Consider the following 18,167-nt stretch of genomic DNA (forward strand, 5'->3'; position numbering starts at 1 on the left):
GGTGGCTCCCATTGTGGTATGCGGGGAAATGGCCAGGATATTGTATAATGTATAATGTATAGTGTTTGGTGGTCCAATAATGGCGTTCAAAGTAAATTTCACAGAGCTCGCTAAGCTCAGTAAAGCTCGGTAAAGCGTCAGTTAAATCGGTCTGAAAAACGTTAACACAAGTACGGCTCCGTTCGGCATCGCAGTCGGACTTTGAAGAGAGACTTAGTGTTTGGGAAGGTGAAGAGGCGCAGATGTGCAGATGGATTACTGTACTAAGTACAAAATAAGCTACATACAAACTATCAGAGTGACCGTTTCAGAGAGGATCGTAAGCCTGCGAACATTCGTCTCTCATGATGAAATGCGAATTGTAAGGCTGCTTTGGGTCCTAGCTCGCTGTCAACGGCCAAGAGCGCCTTGCCTTTCCCTGCACCCGGTTGACCCTGTCCGATCGCCACAAAGAACGGAGGCACGCACTTCTTCATCAACTGTCTAGGTCTGATCAGAGCCGAAAGTGAAAGTGACGGCATGTAAGAATAAATAAAGAGATCTTCGAGGCATAGCTCCTTCCTCAAACGATCTGCCTTTGTTTGAAACGGGTGAGCTGCATGGAGAGGAATAGACGTGAAAGCTGCAGTCGGACACAACTGGATTCGAGAGCGGCATGTTAGTTTGAGGACGTGCTTGAGGACGTTGATGATGGGCAGCATGATCTGGTCCCATATTATCCACAAGAGCACTATGAGATCCGTCCTCGACTCCCCTGGTGGATGGCAAAGGAACATGATGAGGGTCTCCTGATGTCGGTACGACGATGGCGCATTGGCACTGCACGAGTGTTGACTCGCAATGAGACTGGGCCCTAGTACATGGCCGCTTGGAGGTCTTTACACGATGGTGGGAGGAATCGTGAAAATGCCGGAACCGGGAAGATCGCGTATCTCAGCTACTGCGCAAGTCATGAAGGAGGGAGGACATACCCAAAATGCAGCGCTCTCATTCTTCCTCAGCACCCTGGCGAGCTCCGGTGGAGGAGCAGTAGGTTGTACTAGCTTTTGAATATGAGTAGCCTCTGAGGGAGTTTGTGTGGATGGTGTGAGAGATGCCGAACGGGCACTAGAGTGTCGTCGTCGTTGATGGTGCCGGTGCTGCACCAGAGTGCTTGTTACCACAAAAGGAAATTTTAAACTCCGACCCCATATTTGGATTCCATCACACGGAGTGGTAAGCTGATCGATAAGGATCGATAAGCATATTCATATTGGTGTCTCTTGAACCTCATCATGCCCCATCTTTCCCTACGCAACCAGCTGCTTGATGAACTGGATGAGGCAGAATTAGCCTTAATCATTTCCAAGTACAAGCATGCGCTTCGTACTATGACCCTATCTGACTTTTCCGACTCTGATTCTTATTCTGATTCTGACTTGGATATGGTCCTCACTCCTCCATCTCCTCTTACCCCACAATTATCTGACTATTCGGACTTGGACTTGGACTCGGACTCGGACTCGTATGATGAAAGCACCCATGTTGCTGCACATTACGACCGCCTTCATGACACTATCACTTCCCTTCGCGATGAGGTCTTAAGGGCACATGTCCTTCAAAAGCCAGATGCACCTCCTATGCGGGCCCCTCAAATTCACCTCCTTCATGATTTTGGGACATCTCACACTCATCTCTTCCGGAAGAAACTACGCGTCAATCCAGAGATCTTTGACGATATCCTTGATCACATCTCAGGTCACCCCATCTTCACTAATCAGTCCAATAACCCCCAGCTTCCAGTTGCTATTCAACTAGCCATTTTTCTCAACCGCGCTGGACACTATGGCAATGCCATTTCTCCAGAAGATGTGGGTCAATGGGCAGGTGTTAGTGTGGGGTCAGTAATCAATTGCAGCAACCGTGTCATGATTGCCCTCCTTGATCTGCATGATACATTCATCCAATTTCCTACTCCTGACTCTGAAGATGCTGAGCGTGCTCGGCAATTTGTTGAGGCTAGGTCCTGCCCTGAGTGGAGAAATGGTATTTTTGCAATTGATGGTTCTGCCATTAATTTGTATGAAAAACCTGGTCTTTATGGTGAGGCATTTTATGACAGGAAGTCTAACTATTCCCTCAACTGTCAGGTATTTTTTTTCTCTTATTCTAACGGTTAGAAATCAATGAAAAATTCAGGCAATCATTATGCCCCATAACCTGTTACAGTAACATGGCATGAGTCCCCTGCCAGCAGACAGCCCTCTGCCACCACACGGCTATAGACGATACCGGAGTCTCACCAGCTCTATGACGATAGATAACGATAGATGATGATAGACGATAAGCGGCAACTGCCGGCTTAGATAAGCGGTCTGGACCGCACGTGACGACACATGATGACATAGGTCTAGAAGACCTATTTATGTTATCAAGATAGAAGGCAAGCCTCGTGCTGCCTCATGTACTGATAGAAGGATGCCTCATGGATCCTATCTATGATAGAAGCCTGCCTCATGGACGCTATCTCTGACTCATGTAGATAAGCAGATTAGAACCCAGCTTTAGGCTGAGCTTAGATACGAAGAGTAGCCTTATATAAGGTCGAAGATTAAAGTAGACGTTCCTCACTTTAATCTTACTAGGTTTACCCTTGAACTCCTTGTCCCGCTAAAGCTACCTGCTCGACATCGACTCGTACCTTCAGTGACGCCTCTCACTGTCTGTAAACCGCTATCATCTCAGCGTAACCCCTCGTTAACCACCACGAGCTACGTTCGAGTATGCAACCTTTGCTTGTTTGTAAAGGCCGACGACTCTCAGCACTCGGTACCACTGTCGTGGTTGTCGCTGTTTAGATCATCCTAGTCGCACACGACCGTGTGTCGTAACATAACCTCCTCATAGTTGATTATTCACTGGGTAACCCTGGCAGTACACATGATGCTTATGCCTTCAAATCCACTCGTGTTTATCAGGAGCATGACACTCTTCTTCCAGAGGACCATTGGATTTGGGCAGATAGTGCCTACCCACTTGAGAAGTGGTGCATTGCCCCTTTCAAGAAGCCACGTAATGGGAGGTTGACCAGGGACCAGAAATCCTTCAATATTAACCTCTCTCGGGTATTTCTAATTTTTTTTTGCTGATTTTTGCAATCTTCACTGATTTTTTATTCATATAGGTCCGTGTTCGTGTTGAACATGTGTTCGCAGCTTTGAAAGGACGATTCCAGTCTCTCAAGGAACTTAGGCACCCACTTCAGAACCAGAAGGATCTTCAGGTCACTCTGCATTGGGTTAGGTGTTGCCTAATCCTTCATAATATGATCATCCGCTTCGAGGAGATTCGCAAGAAATCCACACTTGTATGGGCTGTTCGAGAGGGGAACAATACTATATGCCATGAGGATGAAGGACCAGATGGTGATGAAGTAGTAGGTGATAGGTCTTATGAAGGCACTCCAGGTCAAGCTCACAGGGCAAGGCTGATGGATTTGTTGTTTGATAGCCCTCATTCAGAAGCACACCATCAGGCAGATTGAGCAAACAAGCAGAGTAACATTGTGTATAGCTAAACAAATGTACTACTAAATTTTACAACTAGTGATCAACTTGTGGCCATATGTGAGAATACTACATGCAAACATAACAAGACATATAACATCCAAGACATGTAAGAGTATAACAACGCGAGAACATAACGACAACGACATGAGAACACGACAACGACAACGCGAGAATGTGATGATGATGATGACAACGACAATGCGAGAACGTGATGATGACAACAACAACAACGACACGAGAACGTGATGATGACGACAACAACGACAATGCGAGAACATGATGATGATGACGACGACGACGTGAGAACATGATGATGACGACGGCGCAAGAACATGATGATGACGACGACACGAGAAGTCAGGTACCAGCAGGTTTGCCACCCTGGGCATTGAGCTGGGCCCACTGAATCTGGAGGCATAGAACATCTGCTTCCACGGCAAAAGCGGCGGCATCCGCTTCACGTAGGCGAATATCTGCCTCTTTAGCCTCCTTCATGCGCTGATGGACTATGGCAGCATCTGCGCGCTCATCCATACGCTCCTCACGCATCATACGATGCTCCTTGTCCTGGCAACTAGCGTTGAGCTTCACCATAAGGCGCTCGTTCTTCAGCTGATATAAGGTTAGCTTGTCAGAATGAATACTTTCCAGGTCGTCGTTGAGCACATCCATCTGCTCATGAATCTCTGTCCGGAGGCGTTTGGAGACTGAACTTGCTGGTGTCGTCGAGACAGATGTTTGCGCTGTCGGGGAGGACTGTTGAGATGACGGCTCGTGAGATGATGATGGCTTTCGAGAGTGTGACGACGAGCGCGACCCTGACGATGCCATAGAGCCCGATTTACTCTTTTCACACATCATCACCTGGCTAACATGAGACTTGAATGTAGCACGATCATGCTGGATGGAAGTGCGGGGGGGCATCTGTTGCGTATGAGAGGTAGTAGTAGGGGAGGGGGGGGGAAGGGGGCTCCTGGCGCTTCTTCCCAGCCCTGCGTCTTGGCGGGCTGTTCAGGCTGATAGTGTTGCTGTCGTCGTGTGTAATTTCATCCGGGGAATCCATATTAAGATCCCCCATCTCACCCGCAAGAGGGTTGTCATCGTAAATACCATCGAAATTATAATCATCAGTGGGGGAATGAGCGATGGGAGAGTAAGAACCGTTGTGAGATGTAGCACCGGAGGGAAGCGGTGGGAAACGAAAAACAGGGGACCCGGCAGAACTATTGGTGTGAGCGCTTGGGGGCAGTGGCACATAGTTCCATTGCGAAGGGCTACCACCACTGCCTCCAGGAGCAGGGGAAGTGTGACAAAATTGGGGGGAGGTAGGTGGTGCTGCGGCTGCAGCACCACCTGCATGGGCGTTTGGAGGAAGGCAGCCATAAGTGGGTCCAGTTGAGGACCCAGCAATGCCGCCAGCTGGAGCATTGGGGAGAGGCGTGTTGCCAAGTTCCATGGGAGAGCCAGGATCAGTGCTGGGGGAAGCGGGGGGATGAAGAGAGCCACCCGAAGGACGGGTGAGAGAAAAGAGATCACTCGCGTGATCAACGCCCGGCTTTGACGATGACGTTTTGGCGGAGAATGATGGATGGGAGCCCCAGATGGAGTAGAGCTGATCGTACCAGGGAAAGTCCTTCTCGTATTTACCTACAAATTTAATTAGAAGAATTCGTGTAGGGAGGAGAAGACTCACGATGCAAATTCACGCTTGTCTCTGAATCGATGGGCACGATGCCTGCACCCGTTGACTCAAATTCAGCACGAATGTCACGAAATTTAGTGCGGAGGCTTTGATCAGATCAGCATTGATGATTATAAAAATAGGGGGGATCACTTACGCCACGATGCGATTATATACAGAGTCCCGAAATTTGTTGGGATTCGACGTGTAGAGCACTGCGTATTGAGGATCGTCGGAGAAAATAACCCTTGCAATGACAGCATGGATTTCATTTTTGTCTTTGCCTGAGGGGCGGCCCTCAGCTTCATGGTTGGCTGGATTCTTCTTTTCACTGGCGAACAGAATGCGGCAATCTGGTGGGTGTCCAACGAGGTAGTCAACCAGCCTATTGGTCCACTGGGGAACCGCTTGCCAGCTGATAGAAATAGTAGGAGAAGTAGTAGCTCTATCTTTACCTCCTCTGCCGCGTTTTCCCTTTCCCCATGCAGGAGGAGCTGGTGGTGGCTCCATAAATTTCAGCCCGGTCTTGCAACGTCGCGGGGAGATGATTTGAGACTGTATCTGTAGTCGCACAGAACAACAAAGTCGTGGTCGTAGGGCAGGCATGTCTTTTGGGACTCCGATCAATGCCGGCCCAAGCCGTAGTGTAACAAATCTTATTTTTGACCGAGTTTACCGAGCTTTACCGAGCTTAGCAAGCTCTGTGAAATTTACTTTGAACACCATTAATATACAGTATGACACCTAGTTTACTAAGGCCCGGGGTGCATGAAATTTTTTCATTAATGCGCATCTAGTACTAACTCAATGGTGTGTAGCACCAAAAAATGCCAGCCGCGTCCTAAGCCTGGCCCATTGGTCACGATAAACCAAAGTTGAGTACCATGGAGCTAATCAAGCTCTGGGAACAACTCGAGGCAGCATGCATTGCATGAGTTAATGCAGACTCCTCCTTTGATATTATTCACAATCTTCATAGGCTCAGAGGGGTTTTGCGACGCGAAGAAATTCAGAATGCCAAGCAGGCTACTCTAGACACGTTCTGGAACATGAAGTAGACTAGATACCGACGACTCGTTGAATACATGCGATGATGCTGTGACCGTGGGAACCGTTCCATCTCAATTCCATCTTGTATATTTTTCATAGTGTATAGAGAAAGGGTGGCTCCCGTCGCTATACGTTATGAGCAAGTCTACTGTAGTAGTACAACTCGAAGTTCGAACTGTATATGTTTGTCTGTTGTTATGTAATTCTAAATTTAAATGCCTTGCACAAACCTTCCTTGCGAACTTGAAACCCTCACAAGAAAGAACAACCGCATAACAATTGCTACTACATCTCAACGCGTATTTCAAATTATTTGTTCCACTCGGACTTTACGAAGCTTGGAAAAACATGATACAAACTGGTCTCATCCCGAGCGCACACAATAATCTTCTAACAGACGTAGCTTATGATTTTTATGGGCTTCGCTTGGCTACTTGCAGTCTCGATCAGAGGTACGTTGTTCCCTTAATACGTATACGTGTTTCTACAAGTTAACTTACGCCGCTGTTAAAGAATCAAAGTTTGGCAAGTAGACGAGAGTAATGGAAATTGGAACGTCGAAGATGACTGGAAGGCGAGCATGTCGGAAGACGCGTTTTTGCGCTTATCAACCAATTAATGCCAGGCTCACGATGCTACCGTCTCCAAACTAAGCTGGGCTCACCCAGAATTTGGGACCATACTCGCATCCGCCTCTTTCGACCGTACAGTCAAGATTTGGGAGCAAACTAGCTTTGCATCAACGACTGATTCCCAAACGAATGGTGCTGGTGCCGGTTCTCCTCAGGCTGCTTCATGTGGTTCCTCAAGATGGGTGGAAAGGGCTGTATTGGTTGATGCAAGAGGCACTGTCCGCGCAGTCGAATTTGCCCCTCATCATTTTGGGTTGAAGTTGGTACGTCAGGCGTTCGTCCCATTTAGAGATTTACGAGAGCTTCTGCAAGGCAACTGTCTCTTCCGATAATCACGTTCGCATCTACGAGTGCTTGGAACAATCATCGCTAGCCACATGGCAGCTTTCAGAAGAAGTCGATGTCTCAACGCTCCCATCTGCATCACTGTCCTCATCGTACTCCGTGGCGTTGGCGACACCGACGCAAACAAGCGCAACTCTTGAGGGTGCTTCTGCAACCTTGGTCACTCAAGCCCTGCAACAGTCGCAAAACCCCGCCACTCAGGGACGACCCGGAATGGGGAATCGAGAGGCTGATGGAGGGTGGTGCATATCATGGTGTAAAGATAGATATTGGGGGGAGATCATCGCCACTGGCTGTGGGGTATCTGGCGCTATCAAAGTATAGACACGCTTCATTTTTATGGCATTGCTCACTCTGAATCACAGATTATACGATTATCTCCCTCTCGTCGACCTATCACTCCCCTTACTTTGGACTCATCTCCTTCGCCGGCGGGTTTGCCCACTGAGGCAGGAACCTCGCTTGCAAGCGACGGAGATACTCCAACACCATTTGCGATCACGTCGGTGGCATGGGCGCCTTCGTGTGGGCGATCATATCACCTTATAGCTACTGGAGGCCGCGATGGACATGTTAGGATATGGGGAGTCAAGCCTGCGGAGGAAGAACCTGACGTCGAAGGAGAAGGGGACGATCCTAAATGGTCTGCAAATGTAATAGCTGATTTCGATCACCACCAGTACGTGCGATACGCACTCCCCTATGGCTTTGTTACTGATTGGATGTGTGCAGATCGGCGGCTGGCCGTGTTGAGTGGAACATCACTGGGTTTGTTTTTGTCTCCAGGTATCGTAAGCTGCATAGTTGACACACATTCTCTCAGGACTGTCCTGTCTTCTGCCGGGAATGATGGTCGTGTACAACTGTGGAAAGCGACTATTGGTAATGTTTGGAGAACTGCCGGGAGCATTGGGGTCGAGCAGTCGGAAAATACCCAAGATGCCGAGGTCAACATGGGCCCAAATGCAATCGTTGCATCAAATCGGTATAGAGTATTTTACCTAGACACAATTTCTGTGATAATGACTAGGTTTGAGGAATGTCTGGAACATCATCCCGTTTACTATCCCCTAATGCCAGTGTGATTGATGAGTTATCAACAGCTCTGCATGCTCATTGTTCAACGTTCGGCTACCAGTATAATTTACATCCTGCGTCTACGATAAGCATCATCAACCGAGTCACACATTCTCCATCTGATCAAGGTCGTATGTCGACTGTAGGCATGGAACACCCAAACGACTGGATGCTGGATACAAAGCCTTGAGGGCCAGATATAATACCTCTCCCCATGACTGAGAGATCTCCAGAACCGTGTCTGACTTCCTTCCACCCGTTGCACTTTGCGTTGCAACTTTTGTCAAGTGACACGTCCAGTTACTATAAAATATTCAATACATCTGAGTCCTTTACGTAGAAGCTTCACTATCCGCACTATCACATTAGCTAACAAGCAGCGGTCGTAAAAGGTGAGCCACTGCTTCAACAAGAATGGTTTCCCTCACAAAAAATATGACATCAGTCTAGATCTCTGAAGACTATGCATCTTGAGTTATTCAGAAGGTATTTATACAAGTGAGCAAAAAAACATCATGGTACACAAACACAAACGTAAAGGCCCATCTACTTGCAGCACAACTAAACTTTGGTCGCTGAGTCAGTGTCCTTGACCGCTGAACTCGCCTCTTTGCCTTCCGCATGTGACACGTTTTCAGTTTTGGGAAGGCCCATACGTGAGACGTCGAAACCGTGCGCTTCGAGGTATTCTCGGAACTATGTTGTGAGGTGTATAAACGTCGTGGGTAATGGGAGGGACAATCTGAAAATTGCGCACCTTGGCATCTTCTTTCTTCATACCATCGTGGTCCAAAGGCGTCACAAGAAAGTATACAATGATTGCGCTTAGGATGGCAAGACCGCTGGCAAACCAGAAGGGGCCAGTGTTCCCTTTAGCTGAACTTGAGCCACCAAAATCCTTGATCATCACAGGGAACACTGGACGGACAAACAAACTTAGTCCACCCGTCGTACAAGGACTGTATGACACGTACCCCAAGTTCCAATAAATGCGCCAATTTTTCCAGTGGCAGCTGCAACACCGTAATACTGGCCACGCACAGCAGTAGGCCCGGATTTTGCAGCCACTACACCAACGCAGTTTCCAGGACCTAGGCAAACAGAGTTCAAAAAGACGGGGAGTGATTGCGCAACTCCACGCACCAAACTCGCCGAAGCTCAGGAAGATGCCGTACACCACCTAATGAACCATTCAGCATCAATTATATGTGTTACATAGATACCTACAGCAAAAGCGGCAACGTGTTGTGACAGCTGGGTATAAAGACCACTCATGATAAATCCAATGACCGCTTGTGCGAGAAGGCCAGTGATCTAACGTGGGATTTAGAAAAGGCACTCCACATCTGCTTATTACCACCCACCATGGTGGCCTTTGGACCCATGAGATCAACGAAGAAGGCACCTATAACGGTGCCTGCGGACAGAATGTGAACTCTGAAAGTTCGTCGTCGTCTAATAGACTCACCTGGAATGTAGAACAGGCTGTGAAACCATGTAAATAGGAGCATGAACCACGAACGGGTGAAGCTTACTTGATCACAACAGACCAACCAAAGACGACGCTGAGGGATGAATTGCCGCCGGTAACGCTGCCAAGACGGTTAAGTTCTACTCAAGAAAACAAATGTAAATGCATACGTATCGGTGATTGTGGATGAATAAAGTACGAACTATAGAAAAGATCAGTGACAATGTATCCTGTAGGTGCTTGACAACACACTGGGTATCTGAAGGTATGTGAGTGACTGGTCAGAGTGCACGGAAGCGGTCGTTGACATACGTGATGAAGTCATAGATGAACCATGCCAACGAGATGCCAAGCAGGCCACGCCAGTATCTTTTAATGACTAGTCGGTATGGAATACGGACATGCTTCATTGAATCGCGCTTGTAGCGATTAGGTTCCTCCATGCGTAGCCGCCAAAAAAAGACACCAGTAGCAGGAACTACACCAAGCCCAAGCGAGAGGCGCCAGATGGCTCGAAGGTGGTTGTCTCCGAATCTGAAAGCAACTGTTAGACATAGGTTACAAGACGTAGAAGTGAATGGTGGCCGGACATCCAGTAAAGTACCAATGGTACGAATGCCCCAATAACGAAACCAAAATCAATCATAGTATCTGTGCAGCGTGTTTTAGATTATTGGTCATAGAGACATTTCATCACATCGGCTCACTCGTGGCTAGCACAAGCCATTGGTGTTGCGAGTTCTTAGCAATGCCCTCTTCCTCCGACTGTTCAGATGCGGACACGGAACCGCAAGGGTATTCAGCACCAATGCCAATCCCAAGAAGGAAGCTGTGTTAGAGATGATGAACGGCAGAGATAATCTCGTACCGGCGCATGTACTTACCGACATGCAATAAGCATAGCAAGCATACCGTCAAGGCTATTGTTAGCACCAGACGAAGCAGATGAGAGACCAGAAAATACTGCAACGATCCCAGTTGCGGACATCTGTTTCAAAAGTATGACTTATGGGTTGATCGATCGGGGTTGATATCTACTTACCATACCAAATTTGCGTCCGGCTTTGTCGGAGAGGTAGCCAAAGGTGAACATACCCACCACGGTGCCTGGGACGATTTAACTGCATATCAACGAAGGAAACTCAGGTACGCACCTGCGAAGGCGACACTAGAGAGTGTGGTGCTGTAGTTCGTAGTGATGCCGTCTGAACCAGTGCCGTATATGCGTTTTAGAACTGTAATTCACATTGGACCTTGAGTAAATTTCATGGAAAAAATCGCTCACGAGTATTGACTGCAAACAGTCGAATTTTGGGTGAAACGAGGCTTATCGAGTTGAATACATCACCCACCAGAACCAATGACATTGTTGGCATAACCTGGGAACGATTATCAGATTCACGTTAAGAGTCAGATGTTGTACCTGCTTACCATCAGAAAACAGAGCTGTTCCACAGCTATGATAAAGGATTGCATTGTGATCAGTTTGAAGAAGGAAAAAAAACACAAGATAATGTACGCAAAGATGAGAGAAACACTACTCAGGGTGATCTTCCCAGTCATGGCGTTGAGGGAGGCCGTGGTAGTGGTAGAGGACGTCGATGGTCACAGCCAAGACAAGTTTGTGCTTTGCCGCCTACAGTATCAGGCTGGGGTGTGCGTTACAGGCATTGAATTCAGTACATAATATCAAGATGGTTACCGGCGAGAAGCAATCAGAGAACTCAGGGATTGCGGTGGTTTTCCGACGTTATACATGGCTTTATATGACTTTATAAGTTTATATCGAAAACCTTTTCTATATATGATCATATATCGGCATATATGGGAATATCTGCGACTCACCAGTCTTCTGATGCGGCCAACGTGGTTGCAGCGTGTATCACTGATTCATAATTCATAGAGTTCCTGCGTGCTATGGAAAGCCTAACGTCCGTGCTCTCAAATCAGTGTCACGCATCCATTTAAGGGCATAGGACCCTGTACACCGCTGGAGATACGTTTTATCGCCCCACGCTGATGTGGTTCGGAATGCAAACAAGTGTGCGTCTGAATTGTACAAGAAATCTAACTAGTATACTGAGATGAATGAGACAATTACCATTCGTCTGCGGAACCATCATCATCTTCACAATCTGAGAACTCCGAGACAACTAAGCCAGCATCATCCAGTTCAAAGACTTCCTCCACTCCTGTCAATTCCGGTTCATCATCACGTTCAAAACTGTCCAATTGACGATGGTGTTCGGTATCTGAAAAATGTCATGTTTCCAACATGGAGCATGATAAACGGCAACTTACCCATGCCGAGTCCTCCATTCACACCCCCCATATAATATGCGTCGTTGGATGGAGGTAAGTCCTTGTAATTGTCCAAAAGCGGGACAACTTCTTCATCTTCGCTGCTGTCTAGGAGCTCAATCTGTGGTGGCAGCTCATCAGCGTGCTGCAATAGGTCCAACAGCTGGAGATAAATATCCCAAGCTGATTGTCGTGTAACTGCTGGGCGACCCAGTTGATCATAGAGTTGCGCAATGTATTCCCCAAATGCCTGAGGGACCAGATCAAATACTTGATGTGAAGGCTTGATGTAGGCACTTCGTACATGGCCTAGGGCCTCTCGTTCGAGTTTGATCTGTACATGGGATTGCTATTAGAATACTGTTGACAGTAGTGATGCATTAGTACGAACCTTGAAATCTAAGGCCCCAAAGTCTTCAGCTGCCTCGTAGATGAGATTGGGGACGCCATGTGGGAGAATCTGGATGAAAACATAAATGACGTGAGATTCAATAATACAATGGTATTACAGAAAACGTACCTTATTGCGGTCACGCCGTTTTGCAGAGTTGTTGATGCGATCTCGATAAGCATTTAGCTCCTGCTGGAGCCACGGAATAAAGACCCAACGGAAAACTAGTCTGAAATGAATATTTGAGCTGCTAATGATGAGACAAAGCCCGAAAACATGACTTACACTTGAACAGTGTTGTTAGTATTATACCAGCCTGTGTTGACGCCGTGATCCAGTAGACTTTCGAAGCCTGGGGTGAAACGACGCCGCAGTTGAGACCAGGTGATCTCCGGCATGACATTCTTCTTGTTGCGCATCCAGCGATGTTGGAGCGTGCCGTGCAAATCCGGGTCATGCCATTGTCGTAACATCGTGTGAGCATTGGCAATGCCAAAGTTTTCAGAACCTGGGTCACTTTGTGTGACCATAGGCATATCTATGAAATGAGTCAGGCTCATGGGTGTCATGAATAATATGTATTAACTTACGGCCAAGTTCTTCAATTGTGTCAAGATAATAGCTAAGAATCAACTGTGGATTTCTGTTAGAATGCCAGACTCTGATCCACATAATGCGGCCAGAGAATGGTTCAATACCCGTGTGCAGCCCCAGACCAAACTTGAGCCATTTATCATGCTGGTCGACTGCAAACAAATCATTTACACCCGCGGCCCAGAATCGCCTTCTTCGAAGGCGACGTGCCTTACGCTCGCGGACAAGGCCAGGTTCAAACCTAGCAAAATATGATACTAGGACACTCCTAAGATGAAAAAGAGTCAGCGAACTGATGCAGTACAGTCAGCACAGATATCACCTAGCCACGCTCATATCCTTCTCATGAAACAGCAAACTTGCCATTTCACGTGCACCCGCATTTGGATAGATTGCACGTAACTCGATCATTGCATTGCGAATCGACTCAACAGTATGAGCTTGCTGGCGGGTCTGGTGAAGGCCCATTGCTTGGCGGATTTCGAGAAATTTGGTACGTCTAGTGTTCAACATTACATTATGGGTGAGGAATAATAACCCTGTGACTTACCCGATGCCATAGCGACTTGTGTCGATGTGCTTCTGCAGCTCAAGGACAATCTGACGGTCTGTCTGGCGTGCTTTCCACATGCGCAGAATATGTGGTGCAATTAGCTCCAGCGGAGCTGCATGAAGATCAGAACACTGGGAGGAAAGTTATAGTGAAAGCTCACGAGTGGGTTTCCATTGGTTCGGCATGGAATAATCACAATGGCTGTGTAGGTGTTGATATTTATAATCTGACTGAGCTGCAGGACTCATATTGAATGAGTGGTGTTCTGCTTGCCAGGAACACCGATCGGTGATAGCACATCATCATCCTTACGTACCTTTACGTGTTGATGGGCTATGCAGCTGGTAGCTGATGGCCTTGCGTACTTTTACATGTTGATATCCTTGCGTACCTTTACGTGTTGATGGGCTATGCAACTGGCAGCCAGTGATAATGACTCAAATTGGTTTGTAAGAGGTACGCAAACAGTGATACTCATCCTCTGATAGGTCTTGCTCAGTTTGAGTTCACCACGCAGCTGCCAATCCTCATGCTCAAACTGTTAAGTGGGTAAGTCATTTGCTGGACTGGCAAACACTCCGACTCGCATATCATCCCCCTTTGTCTTGCCCATCTGTAGAGAGTCGCATACTCGGACCGGGGACTGGGAAATTCAGGCTTGTTCCAAGTAGCCCTATCAAGTAAGTACACCTAGCTTGCCATCATTTCTTTCCAAGGCTCGTGGGCTGATGTGCAGCCACTTCTAGCTCCTCAATAAGAGTGTTAAGCAAGATTCACAGTTACATTCTGGCGACTCATGTCATCCGCAAACCTCCCGATGTGTTCTCCACATGTGTTACGGTCATGTATGACCTTGTTCCGGCGCTCATGTATGACCTTGTAAACCTCCTGATGACATATATATTGAAGGTGATGAATTGGCAGCAGATTATTACAGACCATGATGGCAGAGTACGAGATCATTTCTCAATTCACCGAGGACGCCTATGCCAAAGAGGATCGCATCTGTGACCGTCCTGTTTGCAGGGCCAAGATCAGGAAAGGTGACCCATGTTTCTATGTGGCTACCATCGAGCCAGGACAACCTGGGCGTAATGTGTGTGCCCCCTGCTACTCGCATTACAAGAAGAACCCAGCGACCTCAGTGAGACCCACCCGCCGAACCGAGCAGCTGCGTCCATTTGCCAGTGCACAGGGTTCAAATAACGACCGGGTCGCTCCTGATATGCGTGCAATTCAACAGTCGGTGAATGCAGCACAACGGAAATGTGAGTATATTATACGTTCGGAGTCCCTCTGCTAATTCACACAACAACAGTAACGATCAACCCTCCACCTGTGGTGGCAATGCCTCGTCGCACTGCAGGGCCAGACATCATGATACCTACATCATGGCAAGGCTCGTCATGGCAAGGCTCATCACAGTCAACTGGTCCACCATGGCCTGGGCAAGGTTAGATGATTCTCTCTTGTTTAGTGCGTTGTGACCCTTCCACTCATCTCTGATTCTGTCAGGTTCATCAAACGGTCCAATTGGATACTCATCTCAACACGCACTATATGCTACTGAGCGTGAACGCTGGGCCAAGATATCTTATGCCACACCTCCGGCAGAGACCATCTTAATCGAAATTAGTGCAGTTCATGAAGGTGGAGGTCGCAAAAAACGCGGGGTTCCCATTGGGGTATGTATGCGCTATATTATTGAACTTGGTGGTGACTGACATCTTTGCTTAGAATATATGTGAGGGAAAGAAGGGCATTGATGCACAGATTGATGCGCCAGGGCTGATTGAGCTCGCATTGGACACTATTGTGCCCAAGTTGCAGATTTTTGGTGGTGGATTTCTCTGGCGGGTGAATGAGTTTATAGTGCGAGATTCTGCATGGGTGGATCTTTCCAATCACCGACGGTCGGTTGCTTACTTCTACGATCAATGTCAGCAGCTGTCCCGCAAAGGCTCAAAGACAACAACATTCAAATCAAGACAGTTCGCACTAATGGTCATTGTTCCTGAGACTCAGTGGATTGAATATGAGAACTGGCGGGAAGATGCTGAAATGGTATGTGTTTACCTCACCTGTTTGCCAAACTAACATTATTTCACTATTTAGAATGCTGCTCGTATTGGTCAACGTCCTGCTTGCAAAGTTATCACCCCCCAAGTCCCCTCTTCAGTACAATCCTCAGTGGACTTGGAGAGTGAGCTTGGTACAGCACAAACCAATGATGGTGCCACCACCTCTGACAACGTCCGAAGCAATATTTTGCCTACGACCACTGTCACTACCTCCACCAAGCGATCCCATCAACACACTCACAGCTCTAGCAGCTTTGATATTCCGTCTCCTCCTCGAAAGAGAGATGTCGCACCTGCAGCTCTCTGTTCTCCTGATCGTGACCGACTGAAGGAAGTTTTGAGGATTGGCGGAGGCACTAACTTAGACATGAAGCAAGGTATGTTCATTATACTTATGGCGCTAGCAGCAGGACTTATTTGACTTTTAGTCTTTGGGCGACAGAGTGAGAGGATCCACTTCTACCTAGTCCCTTCTCGCCCCATAACAGACCTCTTACTGGACAAGTACCATTCCTTTTCCGTGGACACTGCTGAGTGGTCCATGGGTGAGCTGATTGTCGATACATCACCTCAAGGCCTGATTGGAGTCGGAGGCTTCAAAACTGCTCACACAGGATGGCTCACGCTGATGGCCCCGCCAAAGATAGGCCCCGGTTCTGTTGCGCACGATAAGATTGTTGTTAAACGACCCTACCATAAGGTATTCGCGACACCCACCACCACGACGGGACCATACAAGATTGCCCGTTATTCACTCGTTGATGAACTATCCAGGCTCTTCAAGGAGGCCAACGTTTTGTACTGGGCGAAGTCCTTGTTAAAGCTAACCTACGACTTCATTGATCGTTGTGTTGCATCTTCATCTGAACCACCCCCATTCCCAATTCCACGAGTTCGTTTTGTAGAAGGTGGGCTCGCACTGGCTTATTTTCAGGGTGATAGAAAACCTGGAGGCAAGACTGGGTCCACACGTGCCGTCTTTCTTCTCGAAGAGTTCATCGACAGCGATGGAGAAGACTTCGTCAAATTCATTCACAATATGGACGCCAACCCTTTGATTGATTATGACAAGTACGGCTATGACTTGGCGGTGTTCTTTTCATTCACGCAGCACATACAATATGCCAAGACCGGTAAATTGGCATTTATATCTGATTATCAAGGTGCGTGAACAATGTACCAGTGTGCGCTCTGAGACTGACACAATACCTTTAAAATTAGGGAGTACAACGCTGCTGACGGACCCTCAAATCCTGACACATCCGTGAGTTGCTTGAGTGTTGGGCTTCTTATGTTGATCTGACACATCAGATAGATCCGTCAGTGATGGCCACCTTGATATTTTCGGGGATGGAAACATCGAGACGACTGTGAGTCAGTTTGAGAAGGAGCATATTTGCAACAAGTACTGCAAATGGCCGGCATTTGGGCTAGAGGTTTATACGAGTGGGGAAGAAGAAGATGAGCTAGAGGCTTGCGCAGATGGAGAAGATGGGCCAGAGGCTTATGCAGATGGTGAAGAAGAACGTGAAAATTAGAAATTTCTTCTTGGAACTGGGACTTGATACTTTCTTCTTGGAAACAAACACGTAGCCGTCGTATATGTCTCGCTTGATATCAATACTCAGTACTGTGATATGGTAGTTATAGCGTGAAACGATTGATTGGTTTTGGTGGTTACATGGCGCGAAGGTGGCTGTGCCATGGAAGATCACACCACCAAAATCGAGGTTTCGACATTTGCCCGATAACAAAAGTAAGACCAAGTATAGTAAACTGGAGTTGTGTACATCGATATGCACACATCGACGTCAAGCCATTGAAAAGCATTGCGATGTGATAGTCCGATCAAAACGTCGTACTGGTACAAAACTTCAACAAGTACAAATAGAAAACGGATCCGTTTATATGTGATTGCTGAATAAACAAAAAAAAGATGGCGGGTGCACGGTGTCCCAATTATGTGACTGCCTTATTTGGAGCATGTCACATCAAGTAACAGAGCACGGACGTTAGGCTTTCCATAGCGTGCCCAGTGCGTGGCAACCGGCAAACTCCAATCAGCTTGCGGGACCTCTCATGGGAGAGGACCAGACATGTTGAAATACAAAATACCTGTCTTGTACTGCGTTGAAAAGTGCTTATTTGTGATATACGTAGATCTCCTTCGCATCACACAGTTATCTTCTTACAACTTCGCATCGAAAGGTCACATACAAGGCGCGGCATCAGTAAATCGGTGAGACTTAGATATTAGTCGATTTTGTAAGCCCAAACCTGGGCTGCTCAATTCATTTAGTTTGCGACGTTGCGGCGTAACGCGTTCACTTGGATTCAAGCACCGCTGAGCGTCATCAAACCTTGTCCTAAACGGCTTGGCTCTTAAACCTTATGGCGTGCAGTCACCTCCCGTCCGCTCCAGCATTAAGAAGCATTGGTATAT

General features: G+C 47.5%; 6 protein-coding genes across 6 annotated transcripts; 1 reads left to right on the forward strand and 5 right to left on the reverse strand.

Annotated features, from left to right (window-relative positions):
* Positions 1-222: 222 nt before the first annotated feature.
* Positions 223-1,084, reverse strand: F5147DRAFT_765032 (uncharacterized protein). Its single transcript, XM_041440738.1, has 2 exons — positions 972-1,084; positions 223-909 (listed from the first exon to the last, which is right to left on the reverse strand). The coding sequence occupies exon 2, from the start codon at positions 774-776 to the stop codon at positions 294-296; it is 483 nt and encodes a 160-aa protein (XP_041284713.1). The 5' UTR covers positions 777-909; positions 972-1,084; the 3' UTR covers positions 223-293.
* A 2,821-nt stretch (positions 1,085-3,905) lies between these two features.
* Positions 3,906-4,406, reverse strand: F5147DRAFT_781935 (uncharacterized protein; the record flags this gene model as incomplete). The annotated part of the gene is made up of 1 exon (XM_041442720.1): positions 3,906-4,406. One exon carries the CDS (start codon positions 4,404-4,406, stop codon positions 3,906-3,908), a length of 501 nt encoding a protein of 166 aa, XP_041284714.1.
* A 37-nt stretch (positions 4,407-4,443) lies between these two features.
* Positions 4,444-5,835, reverse strand: F5147DRAFT_659427 (uncharacterized protein; the record flags this gene model as incomplete). Its single annotated transcript, XM_041434592.1, has 3 exons — positions 4,444-5,195; positions 5,242-5,336; positions 5,387-5,835. 3 exons carry the CDS (start codon positions 5,833-5,835, stop codon positions 4,444-4,446), a joined length of 1,296 nt encoding a protein of 431 aa, XP_041284715.1.
* Positions 5,836-8,778: 2,943 nt separating this feature from the next.
* Positions 8,779-11,597, reverse strand: F5147DRAFT_729993 (major facilitator superfamily domain-containing protein). Its single transcript, XM_041439380.1, has 20 exons — positions 11,324-11,597; positions 11,236-11,261; positions 11,157-11,183; positions 11,090-11,098; positions 10,959-11,039; positions 10,847-10,911; positions 10,689-10,792; positions 10,512-10,633; positions 10,395-10,455; positions 10,117-10,338; positions 10,057-10,063; positions 9,975-10,006; positions 9,869-9,925; positions 9,802-9,818; positions 9,698-9,750; positions 9,561-9,647; positions 9,477-9,513; positions 9,308-9,424; positions 9,091-9,251; positions 8,779-9,029 (listed from the first exon to the last, which is right to left on the reverse strand). Exons 1-20 carry the CDS (start codon positions 11,365-11,367, stop codon positions 8,895-8,897), a joined length of 1,464 nt encoding a protein of 487 aa, XP_041284716.1. The 5' UTR covers positions 11,368-11,597; the 3' UTR covers positions 8,779-8,894.
* A 304-nt stretch (positions 11,598-11,901) lies between these two features.
* On the reverse strand, positions 11,902-13,720 carry F5147DRAFT_748674 (uncharacterized protein; the record flags this gene model as incomplete). The annotated part of the gene is made up of 8 exons (XM_041440099.1): positions 11,902-12,056; positions 12,106-12,439; positions 12,497-12,565; positions 12,626-12,725; positions 12,782-13,034; positions 13,087-13,358; positions 13,413-13,589; positions 13,641-13,720. 8 exons carry the CDS (start codon positions 13,718-13,720, stop codon positions 11,902-11,904), a joined length of 1,440 nt encoding a protein of 479 aa, XP_041284717.1.
* Positions 13,721-14,586: 866 nt separating this feature from the next.
* Positions 14,587-17,262, forward strand: F5147DRAFT_781940 (uncharacterized protein; the record flags this gene model as incomplete). Its single annotated transcript, XM_041442721.1, has 8 exons — positions 14,587-14,911; positions 14,962-15,096; positions 15,159-15,328; positions 15,381-15,707; positions 15,759-16,101; positions 16,153-16,887; positions 16,946-16,988; positions 17,040-17,262. 8 exons carry the CDS (start codon positions 14,587-14,589, stop codon positions 17,260-17,262), a joined length of 2,301 nt encoding a protein of 766 aa, XP_041284718.1.
* Between the last annotated feature and the right edge of the window lie 905 nt (positions 17,263-18,167).

The sequence above is a fragment of the Suillus discolor genome, assembly GCF_016758755.1.
Source record: "Suillus discolor strain FC423 chromosome Unknown F5147scaffold_164, whole genome shotgun sequence".
Taxonomy (NCBI): Eukaryota; Fungi; Basidiomycota; class Agaricomycetes; order Boletales; family Suillaceae; genus Suillus; species Suillus discolor.